We start from the raw sequence: 22604 nt of genomic DNA, 5'->3' as shown, positions 1-22604 counted from the left end.
AGCAGCGTCATTGTGGAGTGAAAGCGGATATACAACAGACCCGGAAGAGAAGACAATGCTGAATAAAGTCGTAGTTTTTGTTATTTTTGGACCAAAATTTATTTTCGATGCTTCAAAAACTTCTAACTAACCCACTGATGTCACATGGACTACTTTGATGATGTTTTTATTACCTTTCTGGACACGGACAGTCTACTGTACATACATTTTCAATGGAGGGACAGAAAGCTCTCGGACTAAATCTAAAATATCTTAAACTGTGTTCTGAAGATGAACAGTCTTACGGGCTTGGAATGACATGAGGGTGAGTCATTAATGACATAATTTTCCTATTGGGTGAACTAACCCTTTAACTAGAGGAGTTTGTTTCAACAGGCTGCTGTGATTTCAACGCATTAATAATGCAATATTACATACATAATTATACATATAAAGTACATAAAAAACTAAATAAATAACAAAATTCAATTTTACCTTTCACACAATGAAAAAAAAGCCACATCCCATATTTTATAAATAAATTATATATAAGAGCTCAGAGTGGAAGTATGGTATACAAACTGCCTATACTGTAAATATAATAGAAATCGTCAAGAACACATAAAGAATTTTCTCTAGGATCAAAAAATCAGTGTGATCAAAATGAGTTCAGACCATGTTTTTGATACTAGAGACATGTTACACAAATTTAACAAAACATAGACAAAAATGGACATTGTGTGTGTACGAACTAAAATTCAATATAAACAAAAACATTACCTGTGCCCTGACAAGTAACACAATCTGACATTTATTAGAATAAAATAAATACAGAAGGATGGCACAGTAGGATTATACGTAAAAAAAAAAAATACAAGGCCATAAAATATGATGCAATTAACACATAACAGATCAAACTTGAAAACTAAAACATACCTCTGAAATTCAATGCAGTGAGACGATTTGTTCAACACACCAGTACAAAGTTGAAAGAGATTATTATACTGTACTGCACTGACATGCTAATATGATATGTGTCGTATCAACTTCTGCCGCTTCTACATCAGTTACACACGCTGATGAAATGTATAATATCTCTCCTGTTTCATATAATTCACTATTCTCTGTCTAGACACAAGGACTGTTATTATGCTCACAGTTCTAGAACATAGCAGCAGCTAATGGGGGCAGAATAGAATTGATTGACCCAGTAACGCACTGAGCTACAAAACTGTGTTTACAAATGCCTCTTTCCTCTGTATAAACGTAGTAATAATAATAATAGGCCATGTTGCCATTACAAACAAATGTTTTGCAAAAAAAAAAAAAAAAAAAACAATTTCAAGTGAGTTTTGACCAATAATGCGGTCATCAAACATGACAACAAAAAAATATTTCACCCATCTAAATATACAGTGGCCCTAAAATGTATCTGAACAATTTTGAACACTTAAGTCACATTTAAAAAACACATAAAAAATTCACTGCATTAAAAAAAGAAAATGTGGCATCTGCAAACAATTTTTTTTGTTCAATTACTTCGACTGGTATTTTTAGTGGATGTACTATGAAGCCAGTTTCACATGGTTTACACAGGTGTTCAGTCAGAATGACCACAAAATCCAATAAAACATTTTCCTGTGAAATGTTTTACTTGAAAAGTGTGCTTGAGTTTTCTGTCTTTAAAATAACAGCCACTTGGTTTGTTATTCTGTTATATAATGCGATGACTTTCTTGCATTTTTAACATGGTTTAAGCATCCAAATATGTTTAGGGGCACTGTATCTATGCAAATTTGTGCAAAACTACAACATATTTAATAAACAAGCTTAGAGCTTAGGCATGCAAATCAGCCCACAGCACCTAAAAATCCCAAAGAAAGCTAATATGCACGGCTCTAGGCTAAAGAGAGCAAAAGGTGCTTGATCAATTGTTGAATTGAGGCATGTTGATTGGAACGGTTTTGATTGCCAGGCTAGTTCCTTTTGAAAAAGTCTACCCTTCACACAAAACACATTAACAAGTGACACAGTATCATAATCCAGCACATTAGCTGATGAACAAAACTAAATTCATTGTAAGTAAACTGTGCCCCGGACCAATTAAAAATCCATATACAGCACACAGACACAGCCAGAACCCTCGCGAGCCCTGTAATATCCCAGTGACCTCTAATGACACTCTGACCTTCTATCCGGCGCCAACGACTATCAAAATGAACTTCCACAGACTGTAAATAGGGGTAAAGTGCACTGCTGGTGGTCTGCCAGGGTGACACTGCTGGCACTTTACCCACAGCTGATGCTAGATGGAACAGGACATGACCCGTGTCTGTAGCAGAGCCGCCGTTCTTCTGCTATAGTAAATGTGCAAAACCTAAACTCTAAATACTAAATAACTAAATACAGTCTCATATCCACACAGTCTTTCCATTATTGATTACAGTGTCTATCCTGACTAAGCCAGACTAAGTCTTTTAGTTATTGTTTAAATGCATTTATTATTTACTAAAATTTACTATAATATCCCATTACTAGGTTGCACTCTTTGGTAGCAGGCCATGTACTAAGATTAAGTAATTGTGATCTTTTCTTAATACCTCAGGTGCCTTTTGCGTTTAGGATAATTTCAATTCAATTTTTTTTTTGCTGCTGGTTGTCTCCCGCTAATACCCGTTGTTCGAGTCAACAAATCTAAAAAAGTATGGCTATAAAAACAGCATCATGAGCACATGAAAAAAAAAAATGGATATCTAGAAAAATAAAATTCTTTGTATCCTACATCCGGGACCCATGAATCTGGAACAGCTGCAAAAGAGTTGGAAAAGACATTATAGTCACAGAAATACACTGCCGTTCAAATGTTTGGGGTCAGTACAATTTCTCTGGAAGAAAATAATATTTTGATTTTCAGCAAAGATGCATTAAATTGATCCAAAAAGTTAAGGTGACGACATTTATTTCAAATAAATAATAAATGTATCACACTTTCCACAAAAAATATTAAGCAGTGCAACTGGTTTTAACATTGATAATAATAAGAAATGTTACTTGAGCAGCAAATCAGCATATTAGAATGATTTCTGTAAGGATCATGTGACACTGAAGACTGGAGTAATGGTGCTGAAAATTCAGCTTTGCATCACGGGAATAAATGACATTTTAAAATATGTTACTTTTTAAAATAACTGTTACTTTAGATTGCAATAATATTTCACAATATTATTGTTTTCACTGTATTTCTGATCAACTAAATTTAGCCTGAGGGTGAGCAAGAGATTTTTTTATTCAAAAACATTGAAAAAATAATAATACAGACCCCAGAACTTTTGAACAGTAGTGTATATCTACAGAAATATAGAATTACTGGTAACACTTTACAATAAGGTTCATTAGTTAAACATTAGTTAATGTATTGACAAACATGAACTAAGCATGAGCAATACATTTGTTACTGTATTTACTAATCTTCATTAACATTAGTTAATGAAAATACAGTTGATCATTGTTTGTTCATGTTAGTTCATAGTGAATTAACTAATGTTAACAAGATTTTGTAAATGTTGAAAATTAAATTAACAAAGATTAATAAATGCTGTAGAAGTGCAGTTCATTATTACTTCATGTTAACTAATGAACCTTATTGTAAAGTGTTACCGAATTACTAATAATTTTGGATATGGATAGTGTAGAGTGAGAAATATGTATTTATTTGTATGTTTCATGTAATTATGACAAATACAAAGATAATTTTTGCTGAAGATGTGGATATGAGTGGAGATGGCAGTGACTCAATGGCAGTTTATGGAACAGACGCTGTGCTAAATATTGAAGTCATTCGGTTGAGTCATTCGTCACCATTTCTGGTCATTTCTGGTGACCTGTGCTAAAATTCCCATTTTAAAGATATATTTATTCAAGTTTCTATTCAAGGTTCAGTACCGCACAATAGTTTGTCTGCACTCTTGTGAATTGTGTTTACAAAGGGAATAGTTACTTAAGAGGGAAAATCATGCTTGGGAGGTGAAGGCTATTGCATTTCATTGCACTGTGTTCATAAAAGGCAAGTAAAACTAGTTGGCTAAATCCTCCTCGTACAGCCTTATATCAGCCCTATAAGACTATTTTCACAGCCAAACAAACTAATATAGATTTATGTGGTCATCTTATTTGGTGCACCAAAATGCAATTCACCAAAACCCTCCGACTACTAGACTTTTGTACATTTACCACTAATACAGCCAACATGACAGCATTTCCTCACCAATTCCTTTGACACAAGTTTCTGCTAATCTCTAATCCACTCATTGGGGGTGGCATTTCTCTCTCCCTCTTCCTCTTCCTCCTCCTCCTCTTCCTTCCTCGCTCCATCCTCCTCCTGTGTGTCCGATGTCTAGTTGTGTTATGAGTGGACAACAGGGTGAACAGAAACCGGAGGGATCGCAGCACGACAGATGATGGCATACAAAAAAAAAAAAATATGAAAAAGATTTATGAATTTGTGAAGAGTAGGTGTGCGAATGGATCTCAAGGCTATTGATGTGAAATGAGATGAAAAGATGCAGATTTTGTAGCATGTTTTTGAGGAATGTGTCACTGGAACTGTGCTTTACGGTGTTTGTGAGATGGCAAACGGACAGTGTAAAATGAACCGTTACATGTGTATGTGTGTCTGTAGGTTCTCCAACCTTAGTCTTGTGGCTCTGCTCCGTCCCCAAACCTCCACCCGAGGTGTGCAACTCTTTTGACACCACACACAGAAATTCAGCCTGGTCCTCTGTTCCATAGCTGTAAGATGAGCCAATGTTCACCATCTTGAAAAGCAAAGAACAGCCAAGAAATAGAAGGTCTTTTCATCATGAGTGGTACTTGAGGTTTGAGGAAAGGGGAGAGGACCATGAAGGAAAACATCAAGATGGATCAAATGTCTAGTCAGCTATACCCAAAACATCTTCACTGCTTTCATTAGAGATAGGTCAGATTGGTTAACTAGTCATCCACTAACAGACTAGTCTTTTGGTGAGGTTCACCTAGTTCCCCCATTAGCTGTAATGTTTTTCGTGGCTGTGCTTTAAAGCAAAAAGAATTAGGAGACAACGTCTCAAAAAGAGGTTTAGAAGGCTGAAAGTGTGTTGTGTTTTAGCAAATATGTTTGCTTAATTATGCATAATCTATGCATATGCAGAATGTATGGATGCATAATTGTTTGTGTAAACCAATCATTTTGTGCAATATAGAGTAATAGATATGTATGGCCTTGATTTTTTTAAATGTTAGTTTATGTACACATGCAGATGAACCATTTTTGAATGATTCATCATGTCTTGCAATGTTTTTTAGTGTCTTACGCCATGAGCGTTACATTTTAAGGAGGTATTTTAAAGGGATAGTTCACCCAAAAATGTACATTCTTTCAACATTTACTCACCCTCATGTTATTCCTGTATGACTTTCTTTCTTGTGTGGAGCACAAGAGAAATATTTCTCTTTTCAAATATATATATTTTTTGTCTATACAATGGAAGTCAATGGGCACCAATGTTGTTCTTCAAAACATGTTCTTCAAAATATCTTCTTATGTGTTTTTACAGAAGAAAGAAATGAAATGAGGGTGAGGAAATGATGACAGAATGTTCATTTTTGGGTGAACTATCCATCTTGTTGGTGTATGGTGGACCCTATTTTGTTATAATATGTAGTAGTTTGCACATTATTAGAGATGTTCGAAACTACATAATGACAGTTTTCGAAAACGCATAATAATTAAGAGAGTTTGGTGCAACTGACCATGTAAAATTCAGATGGATACAAATGGCAAAAGTTTAATTTCACAATTTAGCTACGTTACTGGACTCTGAATCTGAGGGGAGAATTGGACACTGGGAGCATTAGGATCAGGGGAAGGGAAATCAACTCAGTGTCAGTCCAACCCACAGTCCAGAGCAGTCCGGGGCGGGGTTTTCGGCAGGCGCGCACGCTGACCTGCTCAAACTTCCAGCCGTCCGACATGGTGGACACCATCTGGGTCAGCTCCTCTTCCTGACACTGCAACACCCGATACACGTGCTTTGGTGGTACCTGCTGTATGAGAGACAGAGGGAGAGGGTGAAGACTGGTGAAGTGTAAAAAAGAAATGTGGTGGGTAGTAGAGAAGAATGCCAAAAGGCAAGTATGAAAAGAAGAGCGAGAGTGGGCAGGAAACTGACGGCTGTTGCATAAGCACGCAAATATAGTCACAAATGTACAGTAGAAACTGAGATGGACAGAGATATACTGCTGAGAAAGTGATGAAACTGAAAACTGGATAGTGGATACTAATGGAAAAAAATATATATTTCTAGAAAATAAAGCTACATGGGAGGCAGGATAAAACACACTGTTCATTACCTGTGTGGCCTTGGAGTCTCGCTCAAGAATCCTCTCTTTGATTAATTTAATCAGCGGTGTGATGTTGTAGAATTCTGCCTCCTCCAAGACACCTGACGGCACAGACACACTTTGTTTTTACATTTTCTTACAGTTATGTGCCGTTTTGACAAGATATTATGCACTGATATTAAAATTCTAAATAAATTAAAAATAAAACATGAAAAATAAAATTAATCGTTGTAAATGCTGCAAGTGAATTTATGCATCACATTATAATGTACAAATGCATTTTCATTTGGAGATTTGCTAAAGATTACATTTAACAGTGCTATTATATTAGTGTTTTGAAAGATTAACTTTAGGTGAGTGCTATGAAAGATGAAAAATAATCTAAATGTAAAAATATGGGAATTGACCATATACAAATATCCAAAATCAACTGATATTGTTGTTAACTAAAACTAATGTACTAATGTAATGCATGCTATAGTATTCCATTAATAATACTAAAATAGCACAATTGAATAATACCAATAAATAAAATGATCTCTAATATTGAGTGATAATAGTACCTGTGCTGATATTTTATATTATTATAATATTAAGATTATGGCCATAAATTTGAAAATGCCTGAAACTAAATGAACAGACCTTCTTCTGCCAACTCCTTGTTATAAACCAGCTTTCCATGTCGCAGATAGTTGAGTATGGGACCAAAATAGGTGGGATCTCGGTCAATCACGTAAGCGCCAGTTTCATCCTACACAAACACATCACAGGTCTCACGGTTTAATAATTAAATAAAATTAGATGTTTAATAATGTGGTATTTACATGTATAAATACAATATCATTATATATGTAATATCTGAAAATAAATACACATTACTTATCAATGATATGTATATAATGTTTTACCAATATTAGATGTTGTTAACTTGCTAATATTGTTGTAAATGTTCAGGATGCACTGACAGTACATCACCTCAGGGAATAAAAATGTGACTTGGCACGAGAGAGAAAAATCATTAAAGGAAAGGGCATGTGGAAAGTGGCAGTAAGCAGAGGTCACATTAGCATGGCCACAGTCATTGTCCCAGATTGGCTGAGGGTCTCCCTTTTGCAATGAATTAACCTTAAGAGCTCAGAACCAGTCTAGCGAGACAGGACCTACGGAGCAGGACATCATGTAGGCTACATCATACCCTAGTACAACATGCCCTACAGTCAACATTACACAACTGAGCCCAGGGCAAGAGCACTCAAAAGGCACAAAGAGGAATCAGAGAAATAGGGAGTGCATAGAAGCACACTAAGGTCAGGTGAAAGAGATAAAAAGAAAGAAAGACGTTGACGTAACAGAAGGCTCAAGACTGAATAACAGCTCTGCAAGGTTATAAAACTAGAGAAAGCAAAAGAGAGCATAAATGAGAACACACTGCAGATTCACAACATGGACATGAACAACGCCTACACAACAAGCTAGATTTGATTCATTGTACAGCCCTTTTGATTTGTTCTTCCAAAAATTGCAGAAATTTTTGGTGATATTCTGCTTTATACAGTTATAAGTTTCATTTGTGACTGGATTCTGTGATTTCATCTGCGTTTTCTGCATCACAAAAATCTTGGGGCTGTACATGGTATTATGTTAAAGAGAGTTAGTTGTGTGGGTTATTTATTGTTGTGTTATAAAGTTATAACCATCAGTAAGAAGGGTATGCAGTTAATAATGGTCCCCTATCAAAACTAGGGTTGGGTATCATTTGAATTTTAGTGATTCCGATTCTGCTTAACAATTTCGATTCTTATCGTTTCCCAGTTTCGATTCCATTAAGGTAAAACATTTAGTCAAATATTTGTATCAAACATTTATTTTTTGGGCAAACGTTGTGTTGCAACTGATTTCCATGAACAAAATTCAGCGGCCTACAAAAAAAATCAGCAGCCTAAAGAACACTAACATTTTCCTATGGTTCTAACAAAAATACCACAGCAAAAACAACTGGACTAACTAATTTAATTTTTAACCTTATTAAAGACACGTAAAAATAAGAACAAATTAGCAATAGCACAAATAAATACAACTGAACACAGGCACAGAAATTGAAATCAAATGTAAAATAACACTACATAGTTTTTTTATAAATAAAATAATCCTTATTAAAGTTACAAAAGTTATTCAGTCAAGATCAGTGAGTAATTTTCTTTTTCTTTTGTTCTTTGATTAACAGTAATGACACAGGCAGCAGCAGGTTTATTAGCCTGCTGTCACTTTAAGACCTCATGCAGGATCCAATTTACACATGCATTTTTTTTTTCTCAACTGTTTACGTTCACTTTAGACCAAACCGACTGTGTTTACGAGGATATTTTGACATCATTTTTATGTGTATTTGTGCATTCAAGTGCAAGAAGACTCAATTCAGTATCCGTGCACTATATGAGAGGCGGCTGTCTGTATGCACCCTGTGGATGTGCATAGAAAACAGCCCGCGAGTGCGAATTAAAAGTGCTCTAAGTGATGTCACACGTTTTTAGGCCAAAACATTTTTTGTCACATACAGCAAACATCTCCTCTCTATCCACTAGCTGCCTGTCCCCTGAACACACTGTAAAAAAAAATGCAGTGTCTGTCACCATATCGGTGCGGATACTGTACTTCGGAATCACAGATTGTAGTCTTGGAAGTATGACCAAAATAAGACTTTTCACAGGAAAATGTCATCTGAACAAGTAACAAATCTGCCACTTTTGTTCTGACCAACTGAGAAAAAAAGCATTACAATAAATCACGCTGCCAACAGTGATTAAATCTAACGATCGCTTAGCTCATATCACATCAAACAGTGCAAATTATTATTATTGTTATACTTAGGGCTGGGCGATATATTGCATGAGATTGTCACGCGCATTTCGTCAGTAAAGCCGGTTCCCTGATTACCGCTAAATCGCCATCACCTGCTTTCAAATGGAGCGGCATTTAATAGAGCCGTAGTTCACTGACAAGCTACGCAATAGACAAAAAAAATGAATTATTGTTAAATTGCTCAACAACAAGTTTAGTCTTATTGTTTAAATCTAATTTTCTTGATTTTTTTGCGAGTACCATGCTTTACCATGCCTCAGAGAAAAACACTATTTTGTCAAGTAGCTAACATAGCATACTCAGATGCTGTTTATTTTTAGTAACAGTAATACAGCATTTTCTCCATCATACAATGTTTTAAAATGAATTGAATGCCATTTATCAACACAAGCCATCCAGCATTTAATATGATATTCTAAAATCGATCTGTCTTACTGCAGTGTGCAACAGTGTCTCACAGCAGCCACCGAGCGAACTCACAGAGTAACGTTATAACATCATTTTCAACACACTCAAATGTATGTAATATGATAAACAGAGCTGCGTTACCTCATTCACTTGACCGAAAAAACGGAAGCAGCGCTGTCGACTGTGACATAATAAATTTCTGCTGCTCTCGAGGCGTGTGTTGCACAATCGCTCCAGCGGCCTCATTCGGCTCCCACAACACTCGGTCCTCCTCTGCTTCATACTACAGTAATGTTAATAATCGCATCCATGAACATGATTTCTTCCTGAGTCCTATCACAATAGCTTTCCACCAGCAGTGAGGTGAAGACTACATGTCCCAAGATTACACACTCAAACTTTGTTTTGAATAGGTCTCTAGCGGACAGAAATTATTACATATTGCACCTTTAATGTTAACAACATCAGCATTGCGTAACTGTGTATTTAGTGTGTACTAGCGTTACCTGTAGATTTCAATTTCTGTACAGTCTAATCTCTAACGGTAATTCGTCATACCGTACAATCCGTCATCAAAATGATAAGTTTAATTATTCCAGCTGCTGTGAGAAAAAGCTAAATGATATGCCATCTGCAGCATAGCCTACTAGCTGGGACTTATTCTTTATGTAAACATACATGACGCAAAGACGAATGGCGGCATGCTCGAATCTCCAAATTAGAACACATTATTACAAGCTTATCGTTTTGAATCAGACTAAGGTAAGGAGATAGTTTTGAACACTGGCTGGTTATGTACTTGCTCAAAAATTGATTTTAGGATCATTTTTAACCAAAACAAAAGTTGCGGACTGCAGCTTTAAGTATCTGACATACTTTTTCCCCAGCCCTACTCAAAACACTCTAGGCAGTGTTCTTTGTGGCCATTGAATATATGCAGCAATTGTTTCAGCTACACACCGGTATGGCAGTATTTGAAAAATACATAACATCAGCAAAATTAAAACCGGTATAACAGATTAGCCCAGCACTAGCTACATTTTCTTAATTCATCTTACAATCATTTTGGGACTAACTTCAGATTAACAACATGGACATGAACAACACACATAGACAACAAGCTAATTATCACATACAGAGCTGAAAAAGGCATTAACAAATATTTTCATTAGCAGCACAAAATCTCACAGATAATAGTAGCACAGAACTTAATTTACACATGATGAGAAAACACACACAAATCCCATTTTCGAAACAGCAAGTGCAGCAGACAGCCCCACAGTACACATGACTAGACTTGACAGCAGGCATGACAACACCTGCGCATGACTCCTGCAGTGAGTCAGAAGAGACAAGCTGTTGCCCCGCTCGGGATTTCACAAGAACACGAGAACGCACTGGGGATTTTACACATAATACTATTGTATATACCTTAAACACACAGAATTCAAATCGGACAAGTTTGCTATCTGTCCACGCTCATCTTGTGTTAACGCTTTAACTCTGCAGTTGCACAAGGAAGTATAAGAACCAGGTCCCAATAGGGAACTAGCTGCATCCCATGGGAAATACCTGGTAGGCAAACAAAGAGCTTATTAATTTCAAAACAGAACCGCATAACCTGTGCCACGTAAAGCATCACAACACACAACAAGTAAGCCAAATTACCTTTTTTAACAGAACCAATTCTGGCTCATGTTAAAAGCACATTCACTCAAGATGATGAGAAACTAGCTGATAATATTCTCTATAATGATACTTAATACCTCTTCATTACATAAGATAAAAGGGATAAAAAATGAAAATTCTGTGATCGCATTTTTAAGAATGTTGGTAACCAAACGGTTCCAGTTCCTATTGACTTCCATTGTATAGACAAAAAACAATGGAAGTCAATGGGAACCGAAACTGTTTGGCTACCATCATTCTTCAAAATATCTTCAAAATAAAAAAAAGGAAGTCATACAGGTTTAGAACAACACGATGATGATGACTGAATTTCCATTTTGGGTGAACTATCCCTCTAAGGCCTTGGACCAATAAATGCTGCACCTTCAAAGTGAGAATGAAGTCTGAAGTTCTAAATTATAAACAATTTTCTGGCTCAACACAATGATTATAAAATCAAGGAAAAATGCATGTAAACTAGCAATGAAGAACAGACCAGTCCAGGAATAGAACAGAGAAGCCTCCATAGATATTTTTGTGCAGAGGGCTGGGAGTCGTCAAGGTGCCATGACTCTAATCTCATTAGAAGAGTGACATGAGCAGTGAGAGAGCACACAACACCGCAGCGGCCAGTAATAACTGAGCTGTGATGAGTGCTCGTCTGTGCCTCATCACTCACTGTGGAGATGGAGGTACTTTGAGAGTGGAATAAGAGGGAATATAAGAGGATAGCTTCGGAGGGGGTGGATACTGTGAAGGCAGAGTACCATCTGCTAAGACAAATACTTTTTGTATGTCTTAGTGCTATAAGATTAAAAGAAACATAAGACACATAACATACAAAGACACATAACGTACATATAACACAAATTACCATACATATATTGGTAAATCTTACGACATTTCACTCCAAAACCAAAAGAATTCAATTGAGAAATTCTACTTTTTTTAAAGACTATGAAAATTATTTTAGGACAAGTTAAAATTATTTGCATTTTGACATTATTTTCCTCATAAAGAACAATAAATTTGATATGATAACTAATGATAAAGTACCATAAATTTAAAATCAACACTCCTTACTGTAATGCAGGGGAAAAAGCAAAAATATATAAATGTCTATAAATATATAAATACATAATATGAAATTGATGATATATGGGAAGACATATAGTACCATGTAACAAAATTTGTATATGCAAAGAAAGCCAATACAATTCAAAATTATCCAAAGATTCCATATATTCCCCATTTATTAGCTTTTAATCTCTGATTGTCATGTGTTTAAAATGTAAAACTTAAGTAGGTACCATATTGCAAGTTGTAGGTATTATTGTAGGTACTATATTGCATATGGTCACATTACAAATGTTTCTCAAGTGATATTGGAAATACTAAATAAATTATATTTGGCATCCAACTAAAATTACATTCAGTTTTATTAGATTTGGGCCTTCCAAGCAGACACATAAAGACGTCCGCCAACAGGAAATGATATAATATTAACCTTCTTTGCCAGAAGAAAACATTTTATTGCAGTGGGTCATGACAATAAGGCCTGCTTCACATAAGGGTTGGCATAAGGTGATATTTACTCTGGTCCCACTGGAACTCCTGCCATGTGCTTTACATTCTAACAGATCAGTTCCTTAAGATATGGATGCTTTATTTGGACTACCTCAGGCCTCATTTTCCTTCAGTCATTTGACAAGGAGTATCCTAACCATAACAGTCTATTTATTTATACATTTATTTATTTTTGATTGTTTCTGAGTTCACATGCTTATTTGTCTGTATTGTTTAATTCTTTTTCATAAGAATTGTTCATGTGGCAGACTTAAAATCATGCTTTCCCACCAACTCAATAAAAATCACATAGGCCCGGTTTCACAGATAGGGCTTAGCCTAAGCCAGGATTAGGCCTTAGTTCAGTTAAGATATTTATGCATCCTTTATAAACGTACACTAGAAGAAAACATGACTGATGTGCATCTTGAGATAAAACAATGACACTGACATATTTTAAGATATGTCAGTACAAGTTGCTTTCAGTTAGAACAGCTCAAATATCCATTTTTAGTTTAGGACTAGCTTAAAGGGTTAGTTCACCCAAAGATGATAATGTCATTTATTTCTCACCCTCATGCCATTCCACACCATTCCGTAAGACCTTCGTTCATCTTCGGAAAACAAATTAAGATATTTTTGATAAAATCCGATGGCTCAGTGAGGCCTGCATAGCCAGCAATGACATTTCCTCTCTCAAGATCCATTAATGTACTAAAAACATATTTAAATCAGTTCATGTGAGTACAGTGGTTCAATATTAATATTATAAGGCGACGAGAATATTTTTGTGCGCCAAAAAAACAAAATAACGACTTATATAGTGATGGCTGATTTTAAAACACTGATTCATTAAGCTTCAGAGCATAACGAATCAGCTTGTCGAATCAGCGGTTCGGAGCGCCAAAGTCACATGATTTCAGCAGTTTGGCGGTTTGACACGCGATCCGAATCATGATTTGACACAAAAGATTCATAACGCTCCGAAGCTTCCTGACGCAGTGTTTTGAAATCGCCCATCACTATATAAGTCATTATTTAGTTTTTTTGGCGCACCAAAAATATTCTCGTCGCTTTATAATATTAATATTAAAACACTGTACTCACATGAACTGATTTAAATATGTTTTTAGTACATTATTGGGTCTTGAGAGAGGAAATGTCATTGCTGGCTATGCAGGCCTCACTGAGCCATCGGATTTTATCAAAAAATATCTTAATTTACATTACAAAAATGAACAAAGGCGAGTAATTAATGACATTATTTTCATTTTTGGTTGAACTAACCCTTTAAGGATTGTTCATGTGTCAGACTTCAATTCATGCTTTTTTCCCCACCAACTCAATAAAAATCATATAATGTTACGTTATATGATTATATAATAATTACTGCCTTTAATTTATGCTGATATAAAAATATAAAAAATAAAAGATTAGTAGTAATAAATATTAATAAACAATAATAAATGATAATAATAATACAAAGAAGCTTCATTATCAACATCCAATAAATAATTTCATGAGATTCACTCCTATAAATTTAGGATGATCTGCCCATCACCCCATTAAAAGGACTTCCCTCTACACAAAATCAGTTTCAGGTGAATCACATTATGTGATAAAGGCATCGTGAAGTTAAATGTGGATTTTACTGGCCAATAACTGCAATGATGCTCTAATGTACAAACACTGGGGGTCGGCATTAATAATGAGCGCAGCACGCGTACATCCATCTGACTGAAGACCCCCGCTGCATCATTAATACACCTCACAAAAGTCATACATTAACATCACTCACTGCTGTCTTACCGTGTCAGAATGTAAGTCTTGCTGCTGGCACAGTCGGTACAGAAATGAAGTTTGTTCCTTTAGCAGCGTTTGTCGTGTCGTTAGAAACACCGTCCCACCGACGTTGAGACGAACCCATTTGCCGTTATTGCCTCCGGTGGTATTAACAGCTGAACCGTTTCCTATGATGTTTTCAGCCTCACTGGATTCAACAGCAGTAGACGTGGCTGTTGTGGCACCTTCGTTTCCCTCGTTGTCTTTATTGTTATTATTGTTGTTGTTATTGTTGTTTAGATTGCTGTGTGTTGTTATTGCTGAAAGGGATCCCGTTTCCGGTAAAGCCTGGGGCGCCGCCGTTTTTCCTTTGTCCTCCGTTGCCATTAGGGTACTACACTGAGGCTGGTATGCGGACTGTCGGTGCGGCTCGGATGCTGTTCGGTTGCCGTTCTGTCTCCCACGGTGAAGCGGCGTGCTACTGTTTTTTTCGAGTCATAGAAGTAGAATAAGCGCGGCAGTTGATTGGCTCGTATCCTGCGATGTGTTCGCCCCGCCCACACGCCAGTTGATGATGCTCTCTTGACGCAGAAACCAGTGAGGATTCGAGGATGCGGAATGTGTTTAGACATTAGCAGCTTTGAATATTTAAGATTCTGCTTTCTCAAAAATATTTAAGATTCTAGTAAATTAATTAAGTTTGTGACTTGCTCTTGGTATATTTTCATTATTTTGATAATATGATTATCAAACTTCATCCAGCTAGAAGGACGAATCTGCTTCAGTCAGTGCTGGTAATATATTTTGTAACGAGCCTATAACAAGATAAAATTTAAAAAGTGTCCGTTGAATACCAATATGAACGACCACTTTGAATATTAGTGTGGACTGGAGGGCATTAATTAATACTTAAAAAGTTTAAGACCTGTAATGGTTTCATAATTTTTGACCATATGGGTATAAATACCAACAACAATTTACTAATAAAATGTAACATCTATTCATGGTGTAGATTTATTGTGCAAATATAACATATATTCAGGGTGTAGTTACAAATTATTTAGCTTGCAAGGACTTAAAAAACAGATTTATATGAATAATATTAAAATTTAAGTACTCTCATAATTTAAAATTTGAATAAAATTATTTAAATAAAACTTGTTTCTATTTATCACTTGTTCTATGACACTGACTTTGTTCAAGTAAGCTAAGTTTATCTTAATTTTATATACTACGGGCTGTTTAATGTTTGATTCTGATTGGTTGACGGACATTCTAATTTATGCATTTTGTTAATGTTTATCACTTATGACCATGAGCGTTGTCATTAATACAGATATCAAATTAGACAAGTTAGGACAAATATTTGTTATTACAGTCTTTTATTGCATAAGCTCTGATTGGAAGTATTATGCATTCAATCTCACAAAAAGTATTATGGGCCAAAAATGTACCCAATGACTTTGTAAAGCTCCCTGTAAATATCTGATACAAAGTCGATTAAATCATTTTCAAATCTTGGATCTGTATCCTCTGGACTGCTGTTCATACACTGTACCAGACTGCTATCAGTCTTGTCTTGATCTCTGGAACCAAAAAGAAGGGGCCGAATGGTGACGAATGAGAAGTTGTAGGTCTGAGGCAGCCCCTGATGAGCTGTCCGATTGAAACGGCTCCAAGAGAAAGGTGGAAGACCATCCTGAGTAGTGGGTCCGTTGACAGCTTCAGCCGTAAACATCTGGGCCATGTGATAATCTGTAACCTAAATGGATTCAGCCTCGATTAGAATCTCTCTATTTATGTTGGCATTTATATAATAATAACGCATAGTTCAAAATGACCTATTTCTGTACCTTAGTATCATAACACCCTCCTGGATGAGGTTGTCGGAGCCTCAGGTCATTACGGCAGCAGATGGATTTACAAGGGTGCTTCTTTGAATATGGGTCTTTTCTGTAATCTAATATGACAAAGTGCTACTGTTCATCAAAGAAATGAGATTAACAAGAGGGCAGATTAGTTGGAAGGAACATTTTTGAATGATATCCAAAGAGAGATCCTAAACTCACCATTGTACCTCATAATGTATTTCAAGGTATCCAGATTAGTGACTTTTCCCTGGTCCCTGCGGAAAATCTTAGCACGTGGACAGAGGTCATATGAGAAGTCTTCACCATGCTTTTTCCACATCACACCATATCCACTCATTCGGTAAATGTCTGAGTGGAAAGGGATGTTGTAGGATGCCCAGTAACCTATTGAGACTAAATTTAGTTACATTCAACCTTCAGAGTGTTTCCAACCTTACTTAAATTTTCATTGAACTTGATCAACCTTTCTTCTTCTCAAATTAATTTTCATTGGTTTTCTTTATTATGAAAATACTCCTCACCCTGACGTAGTGCTTGTGACTGATCTGAGTACACCACCAAACCAGGAATCTGCTCCACAACAGTCAGACTCCATTCTTTAATCTGCTTTCCAAGTGAAACTCTTTTCAGGTCCACCACCATATACTGGTTATTGTAGGTCCCTGATAAAATTCATCCAAAAATAAGACCAAAACTATGTAGATCACAATAGAAAACAATAGGTTTGACTGTTCCAGTATATCTATTTTTGTGAGGTAAAATCTTAAAGGGACAGTTTACTCCAAAAAATTTAAATTCTGTCATCATTTACACACACTCTTAGTGTTCCTAGGCCGTCTGTCCACCAAAGCGTTTTTAGCCAGCTGTAAATGGCAGGTGCTCTTCTGAAAATGCCTAGTTTGATAGAACGTCTGTGGCACAGCATTTTTTTTAGTTGAGACATTTTGTTACCTATTATTCGGAATATCTGTGGAAGTGTTACTATCTGATTTCATGGGTAGTTTGTCTCTGAAAATAAAATGTCGACATAATATGAAGTAGTTTCTGGTCCTTGTTTTAGATCATTTTGTTCGGTTGTTGTCGTCTGTTGTCGTTCTACAAGCAGGATGTGCTGTTTGGGTGTGGCTTGTTGTGGTATTTTGCTGCATTCACACCATATCTTAATTACTGTAAATAAAGCTCCATATGCTTTTGAATCACTCTCGTGGTAATACAAAGTTCAGTCATGAAACTCTAACCAAGCGCTGATTGGGTCTTTCTATGCCGCGGCATCAGCCAATCAGAAGTAATTTCAAATAACCAAATGTTAATTTAAAGGGTTAGTTCACCCAAAAATGAAAATTCTGTCATTAATTACTCACCCTCATGTTGTTCCAAACCTTGTAAGACCTTTGTTCGTCTTCGGAACACAAATTAAGATATTTTTGAAAAAATCAGATGGCTGTTACTGTATGAAGTGACGAGAATACTTTTTGTGCGCCAAAAAAACAAAAATAACAACTTTATTCAACAATATCTAGTGATGGGCGATTTCAAAACACCAGCTTTATGAATCTTTTGTTTCGAATCAGTGGTTCGGAGGGTATCAAACTGAAAAAGTCACAGGATTTCAGTAAACGAGGCTGTTTTCAATGGTTCACCACTGGGGGGTGTGACTTTGGCAGTTTGATACATGCTCCAAACAACTGATTAGGAAAAAAAGATTCGTAAAGCTTCGAAGCTTCATGAAGCAGTGTTTTGAAATCGCCCATCACTAGATATTGTTGAATAAAGTTGTTATTTGTTTAGTTTTTTTGCCGCACAAAAAGTATTCTCGTCACTTCATTACTTTAAGGTTGAACCACTGTAGTCACATGAACTGTTTTAAATATGTCTTTAGTACCTTTATGGGCATTGAAAGTGTTAATTGTCTTGCTGTCAGTGGATGGTTCACTGAGCCATCAGATTTAATTAAAAATTAATAAAAAATGTCCTAATTTGTGTTCCGAAGATGAACGAAGGTCTTACGGGTGTGGAACGACATGAGGGTGAGTAATTAATGACAGAATTTTCATTTTGGTGAATTAACCCTTTAAGTCTCAGGTGTCCCAGAATGTGTCTGATGAGATTCAGCTTAAAATACCACACAGATCATTTATAAATCCATATTGCAAATACCCATTTCTGGCTACAGTCAAGAACAGGCTGTTTTTGTGCATGTGCCTTTAAATGCAAATGAGCTGCTGTGCCCTGCCCCCTCTCCATGCTCACAGCTCTTGCCTCAATCAGATTCTCTGCCAAATACTAACAAGATATCTGCTTGGTTTTGATTATCATCTGTATCGCGATCACTCCCATGGATAGCATACGTTACAGAAATCGTATGTGTAGCGCAAACCTGTTCAAAATGGCTTGTCAAATAAGACTGCTTTGGTTTAATGGGGATAAAAAAGGAGTGGGTGGATTTTTTTTTTTAAACACCATCTAAAAGTGGATTTTGCATAATAGGTGCCCTTTCAATCAAGTCGTAGCTCTGAGAAAACAATGAGTTTACACGTTGTAATTACAAGTTCTACAAGCACATGAAGGCTTTTTACAGTTCAGAATCGTTACGGTAATAGAGTGCCCCAGGGATGACACATTTTTGTAGGCAAAACCCGGAAGTAAGTTAGCATTTTAGGACTTCCGGTTCCAACGCCATAAAGTCTATGGGTTTTTTGAATGTGTTTTAGCTAAATTGCCTGAAATAAGGTCTGTGGTTAACAAAGCCTCTAAATACTTTCACGTTTTGATCTATGGCATAAAACACACCAGTTATAACCCACTTGTGATTTTTTAAACTTTTACTGTGTCTTCAAATCGGCGGTTGCTAACCAATTGCTAAAAGGGACTACTTCCTTTGGCGGGGACTTTAGACGTCATCATGACAAACAGGACATTTGGACAGCATTTCTCATGAAAAAGTGGATAAGTATTCATAACAGCGCAGATCATAATCAGAGAGCATGTTTTTAAATAGAGTTGTTTTCTAAATAAAGTTTGAGGACACTTGGTGGTGACGACGTTGAGCCGCGACCATGGTGTGCTGTAGTCCGTTTATAGCCTAAGGTTAGCTTTTTATATCTGACGACTTTATTTAGGCTTCAAAATCTATAAATGTTGTGTTCACTTGTAAAGATTATCTTGATAGACAAAACGTGTAAGTGTCATAACCCTTTGTTAAACACAGAGCTTATTTTCTGCGATTTTCCAAAAATCTATGGGAAAAATGAATAGGCTTTCATTCGAGGGAACCTGTGCGCTGCTAACTTCCGGGTTGGCCTACAAAAACGCGTCATCCCTGGGGCACTCTATTGCGACATGGTGTGAATTCACCTTTTGTCCCGCCCTTTCTCCACTGTGATTGGACAGCTGGGTAAATAGTGACAGAGCACAAAGTTGAAAAAAAAAATCTTAAAAATATTACTTCAAATATCTTGCTTTGTATTCAACAGAAAAAAAAAAAAAGCATTCTACTACTTTTTTTAATGACGAGGATGGGTAAATGATGACAGAATTTCCCATTAATGCATTAATGCTACACCATACAATCAGATTCTAGAGAATCGTGTGTTTACAGCTTTGTTGCAATGTTGAAAGATGACACCACCACAGAGCACTGCATATATGGACCACAGTATTTGCATATATTAATCCACCTTTGTCTTGTGCATCTCTGTCTCACCCGAGTTGTGCTTGGAAAATATTTGTGCCCATTGCTTCCCTGTGCAGGCCAGCGCATGTGCTACACGCACCCTCTGCCAGGCAGGCAACGCCTCTGGGGACACCAGGGAGAAAAGAGAGGAGTTGAACACGTTGTTTGTTGTCTGAGTTACAAACAACCCCGTTCCCAGCAAATAAAAGTCATCCAGAGATGACAAGGTCCCTGGAAAGGATGCGAGAAACAGTTTTATAGTACTAAATTAAATTATTAATGACTAAATTTGAATGATAAATATCAGCCTTTACAGTATATACCAGGGTAGCTGCTAAATGACAGTCTGCTTGTGCCATTATGTTTATTTTTCAGTCTAAAGTCCCAGTGCTTGTAGATTCTCATGCTGGCTGCATAGGTGTACCAGCTGGAGTGACCAAACAACAGATTCTCATAGCCAGGTAACAACTGCAGATAGAAAAGCAATAGAACAATTAAAGCTGGAAAATTGAAGGTGCACACTGACAAGGCCATAACCATCATAGACAGCCCTGAATATTCAGATTTGTGGTCTGACATGGGGCTTTCAATGGCCGATTCCTACATTCTTACATTTGGTTCCACCCAAATCAGAATATGTGGTTGCAGTCATGAGGTGAAGGCATCATTTTACCTCTAACCTTGATGAGAGCAGAGCAGTGACTCATGCCTGGCATCCTGAAGGAGTCTGAAGAAGAGTTGGAATGCCTTTTGAGTGCAGGGATTAAGTCTAACAAATCCCCAATACCATTGAGGAATTGAACCGCAAACATGGACAGAGGCTGGGAGTTGAAATGCAAGCATGTAGTGTCACAGAATGAAAAACATACAAAGCATGATTGTCAATGAATGCATAAAAAAAGAAAAGGTTCACTGGAGAAACTGCCCATGAGTGTTATCAAACTTGAAGAATGAGATGTACAGTACAATTTAAACAGATGCATGCAGAATTCATGTTTTCTGACCTTTTTCTGTCTACTTCTGGCCCAGTATGCTGCCCCGGCATGCAATCCATCCATCTGAGCCACTAGAAGACCTACGTGATTCCACAAGGGATCGCTTTTCCCATTTAATTTCACTTGTGCTCTTGTCCATGAGTCCTGCTCACTATTTCAAAGAATGAAAGTTTAATACATAATTCAGTAGAATATATGTTTTTATGCAACAAATAGGCTAACTGTATAAAATGGAAAACACTCCAAGTCTCCAAAATCTCTTTTGCATGTTGCAACTTATGTTATGAATACATACTACAGTACAGTGATATATACAAATTGTATGTTTAATATGTGTAATGTATAGTCTGTGATTTTTAAATACACTGCAAGCAGGTGTATTTCATCATATCTGACATTATTTTAATTTTAGAATAGTGCAGTCAGTTTAGATAATGAACATCAACTTACCTCATAAAGCGATTTAGAGGTTTCATAATACTATGATCCTTTATCATCTGAGGATACATATTAAAGTAATGGTTTATCATCTGTCTGTGAATGAAAAAGTAATTGATTATAGTTTTTCATCAAATTATAGATTTCATCAAAAATATCCTAATTTGTGTTCCGAAGATTAATGAAGGTCTTACGGGTGTAGAACGACGTGAGGGTGAATAATTAATGACATAATTTTAATTTTTGGGTAAAATAACCCTTTAAAGTTAAGATATTTTAAATGTACAACAGAAATGTCATTAAGTATATTTTAGTTTGCCATAAATGCTTGTCAGAAGGCCAACTAGCTAACCATATAAGACGGAAGATGGAAGTTATACATAAAGAAGTGGGTAAAATCATTCTTAAGTACAACTAATTGCATTTAATATAGATTTAAACTATTATATATTTTCATTCAATTGTAAATAACATGCATTTATATGTCCAAAACATTAGCCTACATTTATTTTGCAGTTAGGCCTAAGTATATTCTTTTAAAGTATAATTTCTGTAATAGGTAGGCCTACTTTTTTAAATTTTAAGTATGCTAAAGTGTACTTCTTTTTTCCATACGGCTTAATTTGCTTTAAACAGAGAAAACTTACGAGGCTGTGAGGTATCCTTCAAGGTATCCGGCCAAGAAGTATGTCATTTCATCGTTCTCCTGGGATTCTCCATAACCAGCCTGCACTTCCAGCACTCCCCATCCAGAAACAGATAAACTATCATTGAAATAACCAAAAGCATCTCCGTCCTCTTCCATTGCATCCTCTTTCAGCACCACAGACCTCTGAAAATCATCCCAATATACGGTGGCTCTCTGAACGTCTGATAAACAGAGAGATCACACATCAATAAGCGTTTGGTTTTAATGTTAGATTTTTGGGATAACATTGCAGCACGGGTTTGTTGTAGCTCCGATCCGTTTTTCATTCTGGTCTTCTG

The 22604-nt window shown here is 36.3% G+C and overlaps 2 protein-coding genes across 4 annotated transcripts; both read right to left on the bottom strand.

The window, feature by feature from the left end:
* Positions 1 to 289: 289 nt before the first annotated feature.
* kctd17 (potassium channel tetramerization domain containing 17) lies at positions 290 to 16110 on the bottom strand. 3 transcript variants are annotated; one of them, XM_067369959.1, is made up of 7 exons: positions 14668 to 16110; positions 7000 to 7108; positions 6367 to 6458; positions 5914 to 6060; positions 4668 to 4793; positions 4244 to 4372; positions 290 to 2787 (listed from the first exon to the last, which is right to left on the bottom strand). In XM_067369959.1, the coding sequence occupies exons 1-6, from the start codon at positions 15025 to 15027 to the stop codon at positions 4268 to 4270; spliced, it is 939 nt and encodes a 312-aa protein (XP_067226060.1). In that variant the 5' UTR covers positions 15028 to 16110; the 3' UTR covers positions 290 to 2787; positions 4244 to 4267. The 3 variants fall into 3 exon arrangements, with proteins under 3 accessions (XP_067226060.1, XP_067226062.1, XP_067226061.1); XM_067369961.1 differs by having other exon boundaries at positions 5962 to 6060; XM_067369960.1 differs by lacking the exon at positions 290 to 2787 and having other exon boundaries at positions 3583 to 4372.
* Positions 16076 to 22437, bottom strand: plbd1b (phospholipase B domain containing 1b). The gene is made up of 10 exons (XM_067369063.1): positions 22265 to 22437; positions 21630 to 21713; positions 21189 to 21330; positions 20865 to 21005; positions 20508 to 20652; positions 20215 to 20415; positions 17033 to 17173; positions 16710 to 16895; positions 16494 to 16600; positions 16076 to 16402 (listed from the first exon to the last, which is right to left on the bottom strand). Exons 1-10 carry the CDS (start codon positions 22420 to 22422, stop codon positions 16076 to 16078), a joined length of 1632 nt encoding a protein of 543 aa, XP_067225164.1. The 5' UTR covers positions 22423 to 22437.
* Between the last annotated feature and the right edge of the window lie 167 nt (positions 22438 to 22604).

The sequence above is a fragment of the Chanodichthys erythropterus genome, chromosome 19, assembly GCF_024489055.1.
Source record: "Chanodichthys erythropterus isolate Z2021 chromosome 19, ASM2448905v1, whole genome shotgun sequence".
Taxonomy (NCBI): Eukaryota; Metazoa; Chordata; class Actinopteri; order Cypriniformes; family Xenocyprididae; genus Chanodichthys; species Chanodichthys erythropterus.
This window is presented reverse-complemented; position numbering and strand designations above follow the sequence as displayed.